The following is a 20,024-nucleotide window of genomic DNA, read 5'->3' on the forward strand; positions in this document are numbered from 1 at the left end:
GAACACTGATGTATGCTAATATGTCAAAGCATAAAAGACCCCAAGATAGAAGTTTATTGACCTTGGGGAGTGGGTGCCGGGCTGGGCTAATTGTTTGGATATTCTTCAGGATCTTCCTCAGGTCTGTAATTCTGCAATCCCACAGTTGTAACCATAATTGATCATGGGGTAAATCATGCAATATGGTGAATCTTCTAATCTATAGGTGTATGATAAGGCCTGGAGTGAGGGCAGTCTTCTCTTTCTGAGCTCTCCTTACGTTCCCATCCTGATCTCTCCCCCGCTGCTGTGAGTGCCTCTAAGTGGTGGCCTCAGGGCTAGGCTGTGGATTTCTCTAAACAGAACAGACAATTCAGGCTTGGCCAGTTCTTTGTAACTTATCTGGGAAAGTGAGGGTCACAGAGATGTAGGAGAACCACCTCTGGGCAACTGGGCAGAGATGACCAAATGAGGCACGGATTTTATTTCCTTGGGGTGAGGGCAGGTACAAGACGAGGGTGTGTGATTCCTGCGATGCTCTAAAATTATGATCTCCTGGGAGAATTTACCCCAGATTTGTTCTCCTTCTCCCATCCTGGGGTTTCACTGCTGCCCTGGTTTGTACTTTCTGGCCTCTGTTCCAACCTTCCCACCCAAAGCCCAAGGTTCGTGACTTCAGATAACCCTTGGAAGCTCTGGGGGGAGGGAGGGGCACTGGGGGGAGGGAGGGGTATCAGTTTTTCAAGACCCCTGGGTCAGCTTCTGGTGTGGCTTCAGCCTTCCCAGAGTAGCTCTGCACTGAACACCGCGTCCACACCACCACGATTCTGAGCCCTTCCTGTCACCTGACCTCTATCTGTGGCATAGTCACCCCTCAGGGCCCTGGCCACATGCCCCCTGCTGGGGGCCTCTCTGGCCGCCCTCTCTTCTCCTTTGCAGGTCGCTCTATCTCTGTGGCCTCAGGCCCTTGTCAGTTCAAGTATGTGTTTACTCCTCTAATCTGTTTAAATTATTTTTATCCTCTTTGCTCACATGGCTTCCTGCACTGCCATGGACGCAGTAGGCCTTCTACAAAGGCTGCTAAGCTAGAAAGGAAGTGAAACAGAGAACCATACTTTCCCGTTTTCGTGGAAGCTATCGAAAAATAAAACTGGGTTCCAGAGAAGTCTGTGGGCTTCATGATTATAGCTGAGGATTTCTGTCTGTATAATTATCCCCATTTCCCTGTCTTGGAATCAGAGTAGCTTGTGTGTGTGTGTGTGTGTGTGTGTGTGTGTGTGTGTGTGTGTGTGTGTCTGTGTGCCTGTCTGTGTGTCTGTCTGTCTCTCTTCCTGAGTGTGTGTTTGTCTGTCTTTGTGTGTATGTGTCTTTTTCTCTTCCTGAGTGTGTGTGTTTGTCTCTCTCTGTGTGTCTCTGTGTGTCTCTGTGTATATGTGTGCATTTGTCTGTTTCTCCCTCTTTCTCTATGTGTGTCTATCTCTGATTCTGTGTACATGTTGTTTGTCTGTCTGTCTCTCTGTCTATCTCTCTGTGTGTGGATGTATCTGTGTGCATCTCCCTCCCTCTCTCTGAGCATGTGTATCTATCTCTGTGTTTGTGTGTGTCTATCTGTCTCTCTGTGTGTCTGTCTCTCTGTCTCTGTCTGTCTGTCTGTCTCTCTCTCTGTGTCTCTGTGTCTGTCTCTCTGTGGTTTTCTGTCTGTGTGTCTATCTCTTTCTCTGTGTATCTCTTTCTGAGTGTGTGTCATCATTTTCTCTTTCTGTGTCTGTGTGTCTGTCTGTCTCTGTATATGTCTTTCTTTCTCTCTCTTCTGAATGTGTGTGTATCTGTCTCTCTCTCTGTGTGTGTCTTTGTGTGTGTGTGTGTGTGTGTGTAGGTCATAGGTCACTGCCAGGTGTCTTTCTTAATTGTTCTGAACCTTCTTTACCTTACTGCCACAAGACAAGGTCTCTCACTGAACCCAGACATCACCAGTCTGTCTGGGCTACCAGTCCGGCGAGCTCCTGGACTCCTCCCTTCTCCACTCTGCCACCTTCAGCCCTGGAATCACAGTCATCTAGCACTGGGTCTTTTATATGGATGCTGGGAACCTAATCCTGGTCTTCATGCTTGCACAGCAAGCACACCTTTCCCACAGTGCCGTTGTCTCAGCTCCATCTTCTCCCTTGGGATAATGCAGAATGTGAAAGGCAGAAAGCACAGGACTTGACTCCTCACACTCGTTTCTCTCTCAGGAACACCCAAGATGTCCCTGGTTGCAGTGCCTTTCTACCAGAAAAGACACAAGCACTTTGACCAGTCATATCGAAACATCCAAACCAGGTACCTCCTGGACCAATATGCATCGAAAAAGTAAGTTGACAGGTTCTGAGTAGACTCCATGGACTCTGTGTGTGTGGCTTTGGTGCACTGGCCAGGAACTGTGCTATTCTCTTAGATCTGGAGAGGAAATGGTTTGTGGGAAGTCTGAAAGCAGGGGAGAGAGCATCTCTGATGAAGACAAGAGGTTGGTTGGCTTGAATGGCCCGTCTGGGTTGGGAAGTTGTCATGTATCCTCTGTGACCTGTGAGCTGGCACTTAGCCACATGGTAGACGTGCCCAACAACACTCAGTACGAGCCCACTGATCTTCACAGTCTTCCTCTGGTGCCTCCCAGCAGTGATATTTAAAGTCACCCACCATATAGGACAGCAAGGAGGAAAGCGATGGGAAGAACACTGGTAGGGATCATTGATGACAGGGCAAATGGAAAGGAAGTCTTTGTTAATCACAGTACCCCTACCTGCTAGCACAGATGTGACACCTGAGTGTCCTGTCTGCCCAGGGGAGCTGGAATCCAGTCCCATTTTCATCTCCAGCTTCAGGGGGTGATGTGTCTTCCTGGCCAAGCACTTGAAGGATGCGAGGTCTCCTCCAGCCTGCAGCGCGTGCCTCCCTGGCACTGTTCATGGGCAGCATATCTGCAGCTTCAGTGGGCTGATTAGAGGGCTATGAGCAGGAAGAGACCTCTGAGGCTGACTGTAGGTGCCTGCCACGTGTCACCAGCATCCTATATTTAGAAATGTCTGTGGTTTTCATTTAGTTGCCATCCCTTGCTATAAACAAAGCCAAACATTTGCAGTCCATCTCAGCACACACACACACACACACACACACACACAGACACACACAGCACACACAGACACACAGACACACACAGCACACACAGCACACACAGACACACAGACACACAGACACATGCACAGCACACACAGACACACGCACAGCACACACAGACACACGAATATGCACACAAACACAGACACACACAGACACAGATACACACACACACACACACACACACACACACACACACACACATCTTGGCTGCAAACCAGGAAGTATGGTTCAGAAATAGCTGGCAGAGAAGGGATAGCATCGGCCATAGGGAACTCAGGGGGAGTGTTTTTCAGAGGGTATTTGCAGACCAATGGAAGGTACCATATGCAAAAACGTAGGTTTCGGTTTAGGTATACTCATCATGCCTGTGTGTGCATATATATTAGTGTACATGAGTGTCTGCACAATTATAGATGTGTGTATGGGCATGTGTGTGTGTCCATAGATATGCTGGTTCCTCTTGTGATTGTGTGATACATTCTGGTGTATGTGTACGCCTCTGTATGAGGTATGTTTGCATATACAGGAATGCAGGCTTGCCCAGGTGCATCTGTGTGGACATAGATGTGCATGTATGTGTATTCATGTGACTGTGCTCTGGGTGCACATGTGTGTACTTCAGGGAGAGCTGGGGTGTATAGAAAGGAAATGTTGTGTGTTAGCTTAGGTGTTAATCATTTTCTGGCACATCTAATTGTTTTCATTCTCTGTTCAGGCAAGCTACTACCCAGTCATCCTCCCAGAGGTCTCTTACAGAGAGGTCCTCTTCGAAAAGAGCTTCCAGTCAGAGCTCTGCTGGGGCTATGACCTGCAGGGTCTGTGCGAAGCGGGTGAGCGCATCGGAAGAGGAGGAGGCTGAAAATGAAAACAGGTGACTTTTTTGTGTTCTATGTCAGCTGTTGCCCATAGAACCTGTGTGTGCGTGTGTGTGTGTGTGTGTGTGTGTGTGTGTGTGTTTGCGCATGCACGTGTGTGCATGTGCATGTTTGTGTGCAAATGTGTGTGTGTATGTGAGCATGTGTATGTGAATATGTGTGTTCATGTGTGTATATGTGTGTGTGTGCATGTGTTCATGAGTAGTGTATGTGTGCATGTGCGTGTGCACATGTGTGTGCAAAAGTGTGTGTTCGAGTGTATATGTGTGTGTGTGCATGTGTGTGTGCGTGTGTGTGTGTGTGTGTGTGTGTGTGTGTGTGTGTGTGAAGAAGCCAGGCTTGCTGATAACCAGAGCTGAATGCTCCTGCTCTCTTGTCTCCCTCTTACTCTTTCCCATTCGATGTCAGTCCTAGCACACACAGAATTTGGACTGAATCTCCATCACTCTACCGGCCAGGGCCGAGATGTTGGCTTTGGCATATCCTCTGCACTTAGACCCCCGCCTTTCTCTAAGCTGGAGCATCAGGTGCTTCAGACTCCACCGCTGAGTTTCCATCATGGCCTGTTGTCCCTCAGAGTAAGGTCACCTCCCGAGGAGGCAGCCAGTGCTTAAACAGCTGTCTCTGTGGACACTAAGGGCTGCGAAGGGTTCTATAAATCATCGTATCTTAGATTTCAATGGGGGTTTGGCTCACGAGGGTGCACTGTCATAGGAAAGAGAAGGACCAGCCAAAATGCCAGTCCTGAAGTTACAAAATCCAGGTGATCGTGGAGCAGCTGTTGGCTGCCCTTTGGTCTTTCCAGATTAACACGAGGCAGGCCGGAGGAGGAACGGCTCCAAGGCTAAGACACATGCGGCCTTCTCAGGGGACCTGCGTTTGATTCCCAGGTTGCTCACCCCCACCTGGAGCTCTAGTTCTAGGCAATCCCCTGCCTCTGGCTTTCTCCTGCATCTGCACTCATAGACACAGTGCCCACAATCATTAAAAATACATGTCAAAGAGGATAAAATGAGCAGCCAAATCATTCATACCTTTTGTATATCTCGCCAACTGCTCCCTAACATTTCTCAAAAAGAAAAAAAAAATCTCTTTAAATCAGAAGGACGCATAGGAGTCGGGTAAACATGATTCATTTGAATGTTGTGTAATGATGGAGCAGCTGGGCCAATCATGGAAAACCCAAATGACAAAGCACGCTTATTTGGTGACGATGATGTATTTTAGAATTGTAACATACACTGAGGTGAAAGCAAGATTCTTGGAGTTCTCTCTCTCTCTCTCTCTCTCTCTCTCTCTCTCTCTCTCTCTCTCTCCTCTTAAATCCAGAGATAGTAAATTCATATTCCTAGGAATTCTCGGCACTGTCAAAGTTACAACTATTTTAAGCATGTGTCTAGTAATCCTCATGCTACTGTTTGGCTAATTAAAAATGTGTGTCTAAAGAATAAAATGCACCGCGTTTAATAGTTCTCACAAAGAACTACATCCTGCAAGGCTATTCAAACAGTGAAATCGTAATTTAAAACTCACGTCTTGCACTAAGATAAGACGTCTTGCGTCAGCTCATCACGCAACAGCATGTGGACACTGCCCACTTAAGGCTTACTTGAAATGTGTTATACCTTAGGAGTTCCTTCAAAGGATGAGCAGGAAGTGTACTACATGTGTGGATTATACATATGAATTTTATTCATCCCTTAAAAAAACAAATTAGCTTATAAATGCCTTAGGTATGTCATACCGTGAAAATTGTGTAGATGTTATTGTAAAGTGAGGGCTTCTGGTGTTAATGACGTCCAGATGTAAGCTCCGTGAGCTAGGGATGTAGCTCAGTTGGCGTGCACGGTGCCCTGGGTACCATCCCTAATCCCACATATACCAGGTCTGCGTGCATGACTAATCCCAGTAACTAGGCAGGGGCAAGAAGGTCAGAAGTTCAAGCTGTCATTGGCTACCTAGTGAGTTAAAGGTCAGCCTGGGCTACATGGGACATCCAACTCTCTGAAGTTTTAAGTGTTTAATTGCTTTGGAAAGGTATCTTCTGGTTTTATTTAAGTCTAGGGACTAGACCTTGGAAATCTGAGTTGTGTCCTTTGATGTCTATGAGCTATATATCAGTGGCATTTTGAATATACTATGCAAGCTCCTGTCCCTCAGGGTCCCCACTGTAGGATGAGGACAGTGAAGATCATTAGCTTGAACGCTTGGTATGTTGCTCACATGTCCAGTCTCAGCTAATGGAAATCTTCACGGCACACAGAGTGTTCACACTGGGTTCTCCGACGCCCGAGTCTGGTTTTCAGTCATGATGCCTCATTCTGTTTTGTTGTAGCTCTTAGCCAACTGTGGAGGCCACTCCTCTTGTAGGTTACAGGTGTGGGCTTGACTAGCGCCGAACTGGCCCCACTGGCCTGTGGCATCTTCATACTCTACTCTCCTTGCTAGTGTAGGAATCTTTGCATTGTTAGATCTATTTATCTGTCTGTCTGTCTGTCTATCTATGTTACAAAGATGTTTTTTTCCCATTAATTAATTTATTCTTATTTATTCATGTTACATTCCAATCACTGCCCCCTCCCCTGGGTCTCCTCATCACACAGTACCTCAGGCTATATCCCCCTTCTCCTCTCCTCTGAGAGGCTTCACCCAGCACTGACTGAAACAGAGACCCACAGTCAAACGTTGGATGGAGCTTCGGGAGTCTTATGGAAGAGTTGGGAGATGTATTGAGGACACTGAAGGAGATAGGAACTCTACAGGAAGATCAACAGAGTCAACTAACCTGGACTCTTGGGGACTCCCAGAGACTGAACCACCAACCAAAGAGCATTCATGGGCTGGACCTAGCCCCCCACACTCCCACCATGGGTAGCAGATGTGTGGCTTGGTCTTCATGTGGGTCCCCCAACATGAGTGGGGCTGACCCAAAAGCTGTTGCCTATCAATGTTGCCTGTCTATGGACTCGGTGCTCCTAACTGGGCTGCCTTTGTCTGGCCTCAGTGGGAGACGATGAGCCTAATCCCGCAGACTTGATGCCCCATGTCAGATCTTGAGGTTGCTTCTTCCTTTGAAAGTACACTGGAGATGGCGCTGGAGAGATGACTCAGTGGATAAGAGCACTGTCTGCTCTTCCAGAGGTCCAGAGTTCAAATCTCAGCAACCACATGGTGCCTTACAACCATACTTAATGAGATCTGATGCCCTCTTCTGGTGTCTGAAGACAATGACAGTGTACTTACATATAATAATAAATAAATCTTTAAAAAAAAAGAAGAAAGAAAATGAAAAATAAAAGAGAAGAAAATGAAATCCTTCTCTTAAAAAATAAGAAAGTAGACTGGGTGGCTAGTGTTCCTAGGGTTGATTCCAGGGTCCAGGGAGATGATGCCCTGGCATTGTGGGGTATCTGGGAGAATGAATGGGGTCCTACTGAGCACTGGTGGGAGCCTAGGGTCACTCATTGTGTAATACCACTCTCACCAATCCTAAGTGTTAGCACAAGCGCTTACCATTCCTTGTAGACATCAGTCCATTCTTGTATATTATTGGTGCTAGGCTTTGACAAGAAGCGGTGGCTCTGATCTCCTAGGTGTAAGGGTGACACTTCTCTGATCCCTCAACCTTTACCTGCAGGGATCCTCCCAGTCCCCCACACATGACAGCTCCTGAAGGACTCTAAGGAGATGCCAGGTATTTTAGTCTCTCATGCCAGAGAAAGCAAGGGATATACATTGTGTATAGTTCTATCAATAAACCACAATCTGCTGTTCTTTGTAACTTTCTGTGTACAGTGATGCAAGCTGAAGAAAGGCAAGTATAAGAAGGAAACATTGCTTTGCTTTTCCCCACAATCGTCTTTTATCCCCTAGCACCGAGGGGTGGGTACACAGAGGGGACCTGTCTCATCTTGCAGTGCCACCAAATCTATCACTTGTCCCATGACCAATGAAGCTTCTTGGCTCTCTTAGATATAGGTCTCTAGCAGCTTCTTATGGAGAAGCTAAGAGGCAGCGTTTCCTCAGTGAGCTGGCCCAGCTGGAGGAGAATGTACACCTCGCACGGTCCCAGGCTCGGAACAAGCTGGACAAGTACTTCCTGGAGCAGACGGTAGGAGCACCTCCATGTTCCTCGGGGTGTAGAGAAGGAGAGTTTGTCAGCATGCAAATGGTCTAACGCTTCAGTAATAGTGGACTGCTCCTGCCAGGAACGCCCCGACCACCCTCCTTCTCCCACAGGTAGAAGACAATCTGGCTTGGGAGAGACACTCATTTGAAGACCGGATGAGCAGGGCTCCTGAGATCCTGGTGAAGTTAAGGTCCCACACCATCTGGGAGCGGATGTCCGTGAGGCTCTGTTTCACGGTACAAGGATTCCCCACGCCTGTGGTGCAATGGTGAGAGAGCATTCAGGGATGCTTCCCTTCTGGAACTCTGTGCGTGGGAGGAGTACATACCTGTGAGCCTGCTGTATAGACCTATGCAAGTCCATGTGGAAAAAGTGTGTGCAGCATTCAAAATGCCTTTCTGATTAATGCTCTGCCACTCAAAGTTTACGGACATTGACCACTCTTTCAGAGCATTTTGTTGAAGAGTTTTGTTCCCTGACTAGACATGTATGTTTGTATGTTTGTCGTCTTAGCCATTGTCTATGCACTGGCTTCATTGCTGACTGTGCATGGAGCTATTGTATCTGCTATAATGATAGGAGGGCTCATGTACGGAAGCTGTAAATCTTGATGAATTACATCTTAAAGCTTCACAGACCCTCCTTGATCATTGGCTCTTGAAATCATGAATTGTTGTATCACAGGAGTCTTATAACCTTATAACTCAGCCCATCCATGGTAGTAGGAGGCAAGGAAGGATATCAAGGCTTGCCTAGCTGTAATACAGCCTGTGGTGGCTGAGTTCTGCCTTAAAGGTTATGGGGCTTGGAGCTTCCAAAAGTAAGAATTCACATATTCTATGATATTTTCCTCATAGGTTCTAACTACAATGTTGGACTAGGCTGGGACCTGGCTAGCATCAGCTATGTTTCTTTTGAAATGGAATGATAACTTCTGAATTTGCAAGTTATGTGGGTTCAAGTAGATATGTCCATTTGAATGATACAACTCCTGCCTCTTGTAGAAGGCTAGCTCCAGAGCACCTTGTACTCGTGGATGGGGGAAACATGAGCAGATGTTTCTCAGAGCCCAAAGGAGGTTGGGGCACAACTGTAAAAGCTTATCTGCCTGTATACCAAAATGAATGCTTCTCTCCACCAGGTACAAAGATGGCAGTCTGATCTGCCAGGCAGGGGAGCCAGGGAAGTATCGCATTGAGAGCAGGTATGGAGTACACACTCTGGAGATCAACAGGTGAGGATACAGAGCCAGTGTGTGCCAGTGTGGCATCCTATAACCATATACAAACTTAAAGCAGAAGTTGTCTGGGAGGGTTGCTAAAACGCTATACTCAGGAGGCCAGGGCAGAGAAATCAGGATGGCTGGGCCAACTTGATCGACAGGGGTGACTGGAAGAGTTACCTGATGGCACACACATGCTACACTCAGACACACAGACACAGACAGACTCACTCTTCCTACATCTTTGCCCAAATGTACACTTAGAGTGAAAACTCTTCATCATTAAAATATTTTATGTATTGGGTTTTGTTGAAGATGAAATGATTCTGATATTGTCTCCCGATGGTAAGGTGGATTCATTCAATCACAAAGGCTACAGTGAAGAAGTATGTTCATCCCCTAGCAGATATGGGGCAGGACACTGGAGCCAAGAAGAGGGTGTGGGCCACAGATAGAAAGTCAAAGCAGGAAGCTTAGGGGGAGGGGTTGTAGATGAGCACACCCAGAAGATATTTATTTATTTATTCACTTTACATCCCGATTGCAGCTTGCACCTCCTTTCCTCCCAATCCTACCATCACAACTCCCTTCCCCCATTACCAACTTCTCCAAAGAGAATGAGAAGCCACGCCCCCTTGTGTACCACCCCATCCTGGGATATCAAGTTGCAGCAGGAGGCTGGGGTGACCAGCCATTCCCTGATGGATATGGATGAGGGTCTCCCTTAGGATGGAGGAAGGGGGTCACGTGCTTGGGTTGTGCTCTTGATGTCTTGCTCCCAACAGGAGCCTGCTTTGACTGGAAGTCTTTTGTCAGTCCCTGATCCTGTAGCTGAGGTGGAGTTTCTCTTTCCGCTTGCTTCTCAGCTTTTCTTCCTCTTTCTTTCTGCTTCTGTGTGACTCCTGCTTCTCTGTGGGACAGAGAGCCCCTTCCCTGAGCTCATTCTGGTGGCCTGAGGACAGCACAGTGCTATCCCTAGCCGCAGGACTGTGGGCCCCTCCCCTTCCGGTGTAAGTGCTACCCCTCCACAGCTGTCCAATCGCTACTAAGCTGGAAGCCCCGCCCCCTGATAAGGCAGAACGGAGGATGCTATTGGCTGAAGCTAAAAGGGGGTCTTAGAAGCTGAGGCGAGCAGACAGGACCCCCGCTGACTTGCAGTGGGAGGACCCCAAGGTGACCAGTGTCAAACTCATGCTGAAACTCAAGAATAAGGAACCAGAGGTGGAGTAGGGGATGAGAGGAATCCAGAAGACTCTGTGGGTACTCAGGTGTCCCTGGTGGAAGCGTACAGCTCAGGGAGAAGCCAGTCGGGTGGGCGGTCTTCCGAGCACAGGAGCTGGGTGGACAGTAGCTCTTCCCTTGACATCCAAGGATCAGTGGGCAGTAAGCTCGGTGCGAGTTTTCTCAGGGACAACACTGCTGTCAGAGTATCTGATCCCTGGGGTAGGTGCGCTCTGACCAGCAGGTCTGGGTTGGTTGAATTTGAATGAGTATGAAAATTGTCACACCCTCACCCAGTGTTGGCAGTATTCAGACTTTACACCCAGAATAACATTGGCTTTAAATAGGGAAGAAACACCCAGAATGAACTAAGCTAATTGGCCCTGGAAGGCCATGATGGAATGATCCAGGTCTCTTGATTTATACTTGCCAGGGCCAGCAGATCTCTTCCTTTGCTGCTTCTCTCTCCCAGTACCTTCTTTAGCAGATCTAGAGAATTTCATATTCTTCAGGAAAAGAGCATTGGGAAACCCCACAAAATGATAGCTCAGCTCAGCTGCTCATTCCAAAGTGCTGAGCTACAGATCATCTGATCCGGGGTGTGTCTGGGGTATGGAATGCCTTGCCCTTCTCTCTGGCTGGCTGTGGAATGAGCTTTTCCTTGCATTCTGAGGTGACATTTACTCCTGTGACTATGCTCTGGCTCCTGCAGCTGAATTCTGAAGACACTTAAAAGCAATCTGGCTCCTTGCTACTATTTGAACTTTATAACTTGCAGTCTGCACCATGGTACAAACACTCACACATTTTTATCTGACCACCCATAAAGAGAACCTCTCTCCCCATCCCAAAAAAACCTCTCCAAAGGATCTTTTGTTGTTCTCTTATTCTGAGGGGCATCGGCTTTCATCTCCTCTTTGCTGAATGCTTTCATGACTAAAAATTTTTTTTTGGTTTTTCGAGACAGGGTTTCTCTGCGTAGCCCTGGCTGTCCCGGAACTCACTCTGTAGACCAGGCTGGCCTCGAGCTCAGAGTTCCGCCTGCCTCTGCCTCCCAAGTGCTGGGATTAAAGGCATGCGCCACCACCGCCCGGCATGACTAAACTTTTCTTATGCTCCTTTCTGACTATGGCATGTAAGGTCTGAAGAGTTAAATCCTGAGCCCAATTTCTAATTGTCTTCTACCACCAACGAGGAAATCACTTGCGATGTCATCTGTCCATCTTTAGAAAAGATAAAATTGCATTAGTTCTCACAGGAAGTCCTGTTGACATGTTTTTACACTGAGACTCTGAAAGGCAAAGACTTCCCCATGGAAGTAAAAATCGAGACCAAATAAAATATATCCTCCTATTCTGGGAACCCATCCCAACAGAAAGTAAAACCTCTCAAGTTCTCTCAGCATGAAGCAAAGGCTAGATTTAGAATCTGGGTTTGCTGAACACTCCCTGAGAGGCCCTGAGGAGCGGAAGGGACGGAAGGTCCACCTGGGACATGCTGAGGATGGGGTCAGAGTTCACTGCTTCCAAGTTAGCCTTCAGTGAAATCAGAGTTTGGTGCAGGTCCCAGAACCACTCAGATGTCCTCTCTGCTTCCCATTCTGGCTCTGCCCTAGGCGCCCTGTTTCCTTCGATCCTACCACACACAGAGGTAGAAGAATATTCCAGCACTCACTTCCATAGTGTATGGTTCCTCACTATGTATAGGCATACCACTGTTTCAATGTTTTGTATAGTACAAAACACCCAGGAGTGACATGAACAAGACAAAGCAAGGTCCTAGAAGTTCTAACCCGCACCCTGCCCACCCAGCAGTCTCCTGGACGGACTCAATTATAGCGAACAAGTGACATAAATCAAAGCGTCTCATCTTTTGGCAGGTCATGGGTTTCCTTACTGATGGAAAGGAAGCTGTGGTCCGTGCCTCCTGAGCCGGCTTTCCTAAGCACCGGCATGCACTGTGGCTCAGCTGCAGAGGAGGAAGTGCCTCCCCCATCAGACCTCTAACTCCTGCCATTGTGCCCTAGCTCAGGGCTAGAAGTGCTAATGGGTGAACGGAGGAGCTAATGAGTGCTAATGCCTTAGGTGGCACTGTCCCATGTTCATGGCTCAGTCAGCCCAAGACAAGCTGGGAGTTGAGGGGGGGCTGCCTGTGACCACTTCAACCTTCATTCCTGTCACCAGTGGTCCACTCCATGGCAAGCTTTGTCAACTGTGCCATTTCAGTTCCTCCTTACTCAAGAACACCTCAGAGGATTTGGAAGCCCCTGATGTTTGGAGGAATTCTGGGGAAGAAAGGAGGCTTTGTACAGGAGAGGAGAGACTTCCTTCCAACTTTTGGTAGAGGGGATGAGTCAATGAACCTTAAGCGATGGTATTAAGCTTGTATTCACTTATAAAACTGCCAGAATTTTCAAATACATTGTCTTAATCATCAAAGTCACCCTTATAAAGCATTTTGGGCATTTGAGATATAGATACTTTTTTGGAGGGAGGGATGACATTGAGAGATGAAGACTGTGAGCTGATTCAAGGTAGCTCAGGGTACCAAGGTATCATGGCTGTAGCATTATAGACTCGGCCACCATGTTTTCTACGCATATTCAGATTGACCAATATTGAGAATGACCCTGACTTGCCAAGATGAGCAGTTATAAACAGAAACAAGTTTTTACCTTGAACTCAAAGGAATCAATTAAACAGAGCAGGTTGAAGCTTTACCCAAGGACTAGGCACAGACAAACGATGTACTATATAAATCGTACAGTATAGAGTTCTCAACATTGTCCTAAGCTATATAAAGAGGACACGATATGGCCAAGCACAGGCATTTACTATGGGTTTCGAAGTAGACAAAATTCGCAGTGTGACAAAGGAAACTCAGTTTGGAAATCATAAGCAATCTATGCGGCTGACCGAATACTCAGGTACCATCTGTGTCCACACGCTTCTGAGGCCTTTCCATGGCTCAGGTGTTAATCCTCTTTTCAGCTCTGAGGACAGGGTGATCTGCAGGGCCAAGGGCAGTCTTTTTTTCCTCTGGGCTCCTCCGGAAAGTCCTGCCCAGGCCTCCCCATGAACTCTGCTCTCTGTTGGGTGGTTGCTGTGGGTGTCCTGTTCCTACTTCTAAATTTTGTCTGTGCCTCCATTGGGCTCCACGGGTCACTGCAGGAGACTGCCTCTTTCCATCAGTTTTCCAGGAACCCCAGCTGTGCCTGTGGTCACCAAGCTGCCATTTTCCCTATTGGCTGTGCAATTGCTGGTGGAGGCGGGTGTCAGTGAAGCAAGCGTGCACATTGCGGGACTCTCTGCTGTACACTGTTCTTTTGCACTGACGTAGGGCTGTCTGCGGGATTTCAAGCTGTGTAGCTGATTGGTTCCTAACCAGATCAAGCCAGTGCTACACTGGGCCAATGGGTGGCAGCTGGCCCTATTCCTCCCAGGTGGAGGGAACGCTATGTGCTGGTGTGAGTGTCCAGATGGACAGGGCTGTGTTGACCTCTGTGAGTAGTGACATTTACAGGGGCCCAGATGTCACGTCTGTCACAGCAAGGGTGGGCTGAAACTCTCGAGAGAGAAGAAAGGAGTTGGTAGACAGCATAGGTCTCTGAAAATTCTCTCTCCGCTTTCCTGGAGATATTAAATTCTTGGTCAAAGAAAATATTAGCAGCTCTAAATGCTACATTGAAGAGAGCTAGATGACTAAGAACAGGGCTTTGTTTGTTCATGGGAATACTGACTTAACTGACTTTAAAGTGAGACTTGGGTAAAGTTTTCCTTTCTCAAAAGTGAACTTGTGCTATTTTCCCCAAGATTAAGGGCTCTCCCAGTGCTGCCGCTCCCCTCCCCCATTTTGGAGGGAAACAGCCGTAGGAATGGTGTGGATCTTGTTTTCTGATCTCTCCAAGTGCCAAATTCTAGGATCCGCAGCAATGTTATATAAGACAGTACTGGGACTATGGCTCAGTCAATAGAGTGTTTGCTATATATGCATGGGTGAAGACCTGAGTGTAATTTCCAGGATCTACATGAAAGCTGGGCGTGTGCTTGTAATCCCAGTGCTGGTGCTACAAAGGCATGTGGACGCCTGGGCCTTTCTATCTATCCAGCCTGCTTTAGACCTAAGCTCTAGGTCAATGAGAAACCGTGTCTCAAAAATCAAAGCGGGTAGCTCAAGGATCCATTCCAGAGGATGATCTTTGACTTTCGTATGAATGAACACACATTATATCTATATTTACATATGTATGAGCACATACATGTACATATAGAGACAGTGAGAGCAATACACATACACACACACACACACACACACACACACACACACCAACAAGGACCTAACAGAGAACCTGGCATAAATCAAGACACATGAAGCTTTCTGCTTCTCTTTTGTCAGATGAACTGGGGAAGTTGAAGGGGTGTCAGTTTACAAGCACAGAAGTGACCTTACTTCTAAAAGATGGAAGTGGGAGATGGGAGCTTTGTTCCCTGAGAGTTCAGGCCATTGGCATTTTAAGATCAAGGTCTTCCTGGGATAGGCACATACCCATATCTTAGGAGGGGTTGAGCGTGGGTGTTTTAATGATGCCTGTGTGGGCCATTCCAGTCTGGAGATTGTATACCATTTGTGATTCTCAGCCTCAGCACTGGCTTGGAAGCCCTTCTGGAGGATGAGGTGGGGTTCTGGATTTGCTCTATTTGGCCAGTAAGGTGCTCCACACTTAGGACGACTTGTGAATTTCTGCTCAGATCTTAAATACAAGCTCAGGCTCCTTCCCGGGACTCTACTGAGTTCTCAGCAGCTGGGCTGTGGTATGATATCAGAGCCACTTCAACAGAACAGTGGCAGGCACAGTCCCAGGATAGGAAGACATAGAAGTTGAAACCAATTGCTTAGCTCCTGGGTCACCAGCAAGAGATCAATCAGCCCCTAGGCAGGAGAGAAATTCCTCTCTATAGAGGAATTTCTAAAGAACTGTCCCAAACATGGGTCTATATTGTCCCAGAAGGAAGGATTCTTCTGTGGCCCAAGGTCCCAGAGGCTTCCCAGTGACCACGTGAACAACAGACTAGGCTGAAAAACAAGGTCAGACAGACTGGCGATTTCTCCTTGAAAGTGAAATAAACAATTCCTGGAAGCACTTCTACCCCTCCTTTCTGAGAGTGCAGGTCTGGCATAGGCTGGGGTCAGACATTCATTTGTATCTATAATTAATACTATGCCCTGACCTTCGTTCCAAGATAGAGCTGGCGTTGTTGTTCTCCAATAAATCACAAGTGATCCAGGCAACAAGGTCGCTTTCCAGGAATGCTTTGTTCAAGTTCAAGATGTCGACCTCTCACAAACTTGCTTTCTCTTCCCAAGGGCCAACTTCGAGGACACAGCCACCTATTCAGCGGTAGCAACTAATCCCCACGGACAAGTGTCTACCAACGCTGCGGTGGTGGTGAGAAGTACGTTCCTGCTGCCTGCCCTGGGTAGGGGAAAGCCTTCACCCTTGCCTGTCTCTGAGCCACATTTACCCAATTTCCCCGACAGGGTACAGAGGAGATGAGGAGCCCTTCTACTCAGTAGGACTCCCAATTGGATGTAAGTACCCCTGGGTGTTTTTGTCTAGAAAGTTGTTTAGTGACATAGCAGAAAGGTGAGAAGTGATTTTTTTTCCCCAGGGTAAAATCTTTGTTAAACTTACAGTTCGAATACCTTTCTGGGTTTCCCCAGCCAGGGTCAGTGTGTGACAATTTTCTCTGCTGGCAAGCTGATGTTTTTAGACGTGAGTGAAGCCATCATGTGTAGAGACTTTATATAGATCTGGATTGGAAAAAAGGAAGTGAACAGAAATTCCTAAGCAGATCTATGGTAGTGCCATAGTTTGTGCATGGGGGACACTCCATGCTCCTGAAAGTCTCTAGGCCATTTATCTGGAACAGTTACCTGTGACCTAAACAGGACACACAGCCAGGGTATGAGAAGGGTACACAGTACCTCAGTGTCGAGAAAACCTCTTCCTCATGATTGGTACCCTGAAGCATGTGGCCCTTTGCCCTATTGTCAGTGTCAACACTGATCTACTTGCTTTTAAACACCATGCACCTATTGTAGTGCCAGGGGAATGTTAGCGATCCCCACAGAACCAGACAGAAGCTGATCCAATGGATGCAATCACAGCAGGGCCTTTTTATTCGAGCTAGCTAGGGGGTCATCCAGTGCACAGCTGTCATGCAGGGTGGTTTTGGTCATGAGGAGCCCTGAATATCTATTGGGGCAAGGCTTTATAGAAAGCTACAAAAGGGGTGTGTGTGTGTATGTGTGTGTGTGTGTAATCATCTAATTGGAGAACTACCATGGCCTTTAAGATAATTGGCTGGTGCTAGGAGACATATCATACATTTAACTTCTGTTCCCCTCTGCATTGGTGGTCGTTAAGCAGGGGATAGTGAGCTGTTATCTGGGGTGCAGGTTTGTTGGGGGAATAAACTGGAGACACTGGTCTTGTTGAGGGTGTAACCTGGAGACTCTGGTCATATTGGGCATTAGCCTAGAGACTGGAGCTAGGCTCAGGTTTTGTTGGGGGGCAACTTGGAAACTAATGCTAAATACCAGCCTGTTAGTCTACCTGAGTTCAAAGTTAAGTCAGGTTCTCTAAAATGGAGTCTGAACTTAAAAGATTTGACTTCTCACTATCAGCAAATAGGCTCCTTGGCCATCGAGACCTATAGTGGTCCTGTCACAAGACATGCACTTCCCTGTGACCCAGGCTGGTTTTGCCCTGGGAGGCCCAAGAGCATGCTGACCCGGACCAGGTGAGGAAGGCCACCAGGCTGAAGCCACCAGAGTTGAAGACCTCCTTCAAACATAACTCATATATGGGTTGAAGACAAGGTTTAAGTGCGACCAGACTTAACTTCTACCAGAATTGAATTTCCATGTGGGCTTGGTCATGATTCCATTTATATATGAGGCCTAATCATGAAGAATTTGCTGAGGGTAGATCCTTCGGCAACTTCCAAATATATATTCAGTGCATGAGTTTTATTGGTTGGGCCAACATCCAATACTTGACTAGTATTAAACCATCTGGGAGCATGAGGCAGGCCAAGGTTGATGCAGGAAGTTCTATATACCCCGAACACTTGGACTTTTGAGATTATCTGCCTGACTGCAGGGTTTCTTCCATTAAAGTTTTATCTTTCAAAATAGAGTCCTGAAATATTTGTAATAGTTGCAAAATACTTTCAGATCACAGTGACAATAGATGGTCTTGTGTTCATCACACATTTCAGCAAGTGTAAATTTATTTATTTATTATTTATTTATATTTGCACTTTGGGTTTAGTGTCAGTTTCACAGGGCATAGAGTCAGTCCATCTAAAGCATACATGGTTCAGCCGTGATTTAGCTATTGTTAAAGGACCTGAGCTATCACGGAGATAGCAAGGACTTCCCAACACCCCACCCATCCTCCCAAGTCAAAGGAGATAGTTTCTGAACTTTCCCTACATGCATGTGTCTCTAAATCAGAGATGCCTTGGGGTTTTAAAATTTTACATTTCAAGTGTGATGGTGCAGTGTTGAAGTGGATGTAGAGGCAAGAAGAGAGAAAGTTGAAGGCTATCCTGGGCTACATACTAAGACCTTACTGAGGCTATCCTGGACTACATACTAAGACCTTACTGAGGCTAGCCTGGGCTACATACTAAGACCTTGTCTTGACAAAGACTTGGGGATATAGCTCAGTGGTAGAGTACTTGCCACTAGTACACAGTGGCTGTGTGCACACAGTGTGTGCAAGGCCCCATACCAGGGCTGCAGCAACCAAATAAACAAAATCTATTGGGTTTCTTCTGAAGCACACACACTATACCAGGTAGGTACCTTTTCAGGGTTCATCTGGTTCTAGCTGTCGTCTCTGGTTCTAGCTGACGTCTCCGGTTCTAGTTGACGTCTCCAGATCCAGTCAGTGCTCTTGCTGTGAAATGACACATGGATACGGAAGGTCCCTCTGTTTATTTTAGAGAAGGGAATTCTATAACTCCAGTGGGTGTAACTTGCCCAAAGTCACCCTTTGGGCTGAGGTAGGATGTAAGTCCCACGCTGTAAACACACTAAGGCTCATGCTGTGTGCTGTGTCCCTGTGTGACCATGCCCCTAATGACAAGACAGATAAGCTACTTTTCTGACAACAGAATGGCTGTCTCCCAGCAGCGTGACTGACAAGGGGCCATTGTTTCCTGTGGTTCTGGGTTTGCAGGCCTGATATCCCAGGCTGCCAGTGTGCTCTGGGGACGGCTGTATCCTGGCTTGCAGATGGTTTTTCTTCATCCTTCTGGGTACATAGCCTGCTCTCTTGCCCATCTATAAGGATGCTGACTCCATCTTGGGGCCCTCATCATGACTTCATCAGAGCTGAATCACCTCTGAAGGCCTCGCTGTCCTCACATCATGATGCCTAGGGCTTTAGCATATGAGTTTGGAGGATACAGACCCTGAGGTACCCTCACTCACCCAGGGCAGGTATCCCGTAGCCAGGCACGGAAGCACCTGGCTTCTGGCCGTGGTTCTGAGTGTCTGCTGGGCTGAGACACATGCTGGGCGCTAACTGCATCTCCTTCCACCCCAGTGCCTCTTTCATCCGTGATCCCATACACACACTTTGATGTCCAGTTTTTGGAGAAATTCGGGGTCACCTTCAGAAGAGAGGGCGAGACAGTCACACTCAAGTGCACGCTGTTGGTGACGCCAGATCTGAAGAGAGTACAGCCGCGAGCTGAGTGGTACCGGGATGGTGAGTGTCCTGGTGGAACAGGCTTGGGGCACGGCTGACATGTTGACTTCTCACTGCTGCTTTCCCGAGCCTTTTTGTGGAACAGTGGCCTTTGGTCACTCTCACCTCTTGGGCTTGTCTCTCACCTCTGCTGGTGTGGAAGCTGCCAGCAGCAAAACAGACCCAATGAGGTGACCTTGGCAGCCCCGCCCTGACCTGGAACGTCATCCCGGAGCCTCTGGGAGCAGATGGTGGGGAAGCCCCCGAGCTCACCTTGTCCTCTGGTTCTGTTTCAGATGTGCTGCTGAAAGAGTCCAAGTGGACCAAGATGTTCTTTGGAGAAGGCCAGGCCTCCCTGTCCTTCAGCCACCTGAACAAGGATGACGAGGGGCTGTACACCTTGAGGATCGTGTCCCGGGGTGGAGTCAGCGACCACAGCGCGTTCATGTTTGTCAGAGGTGCCTCAGCTGGGGTGGGGGCGTCTAAGGAGAAGAAGCGACACAGTAGGAGGGGACAGGGAAGAGACAGAGGAAGGAGGATGGCGAGCCTTGGGCATTGCCCACTCCCCTGACAAGAAACAGCCCCCTCCAAAGTGCAAGGCAGGTCATTATTATGACCCTGAGTTGTGAGTAAGCAGGACCCTCACAGTGACCGTGCTGTATGCTCAACTCATGG

General features: G+C 47.7%; 1 protein-coding gene across 1 annotated transcript in view; it reads left to right on the forward strand.

The window, feature by feature from the left end:
• Positions 1 to 2,207: 2,207 nt before the first annotated feature.
• The window catches only part of Myom2 (myomesin 2), a 66,079-nt gene continuing 48,262 nt past the window's right edge, over positions 2,208 to 20,024 (forward strand). The window contains exons 1-9 of the mRNA XM_052162416.1: positions 2,208 to 2,331; positions 3,854 to 4,009; positions 7,986 to 8,124; positions 8,253 to 8,410; positions 9,284 to 9,376; positions 15,950 to 16,038; positions 16,124 to 16,174; positions 19,206 to 19,370; positions 19,646 to 19,807. Coding sequence (XP_052018376.1) covers positions 2,225 to 2,331; positions 3,854 to 4,009; positions 7,986 to 8,124; positions 8,253 to 8,410; positions 9,284 to 9,376; positions 15,950 to 16,038; positions 16,124 to 16,174; positions 19,206 to 19,370; positions 19,646 to 19,807 — 1,120 coding nt within the window. The 5' untranslated portion in view covers positions 2,208 to 2,224. The remainder of the gene's footprint in view (positions 2,332 to 3,853; positions 4,010 to 7,985; positions 8,125 to 8,252; positions 8,411 to 9,283; positions 9,377 to 15,949; positions 16,039 to 16,123; positions 16,175 to 19,205; positions 19,371 to 19,645; positions 19,808 to 20,024) is intronic.

This window comes from Apodemus sylvaticus, chromosome 18 (genome assembly GCF_947179515.1).
Source record: "Apodemus sylvaticus chromosome 18, mApoSyl1.1, whole genome shotgun sequence".
Lineage (NCBI taxonomy): Eukaryota > Metazoa > Chordata > Mammalia > Rodentia > Muridae > Apodemus > Apodemus sylvaticus.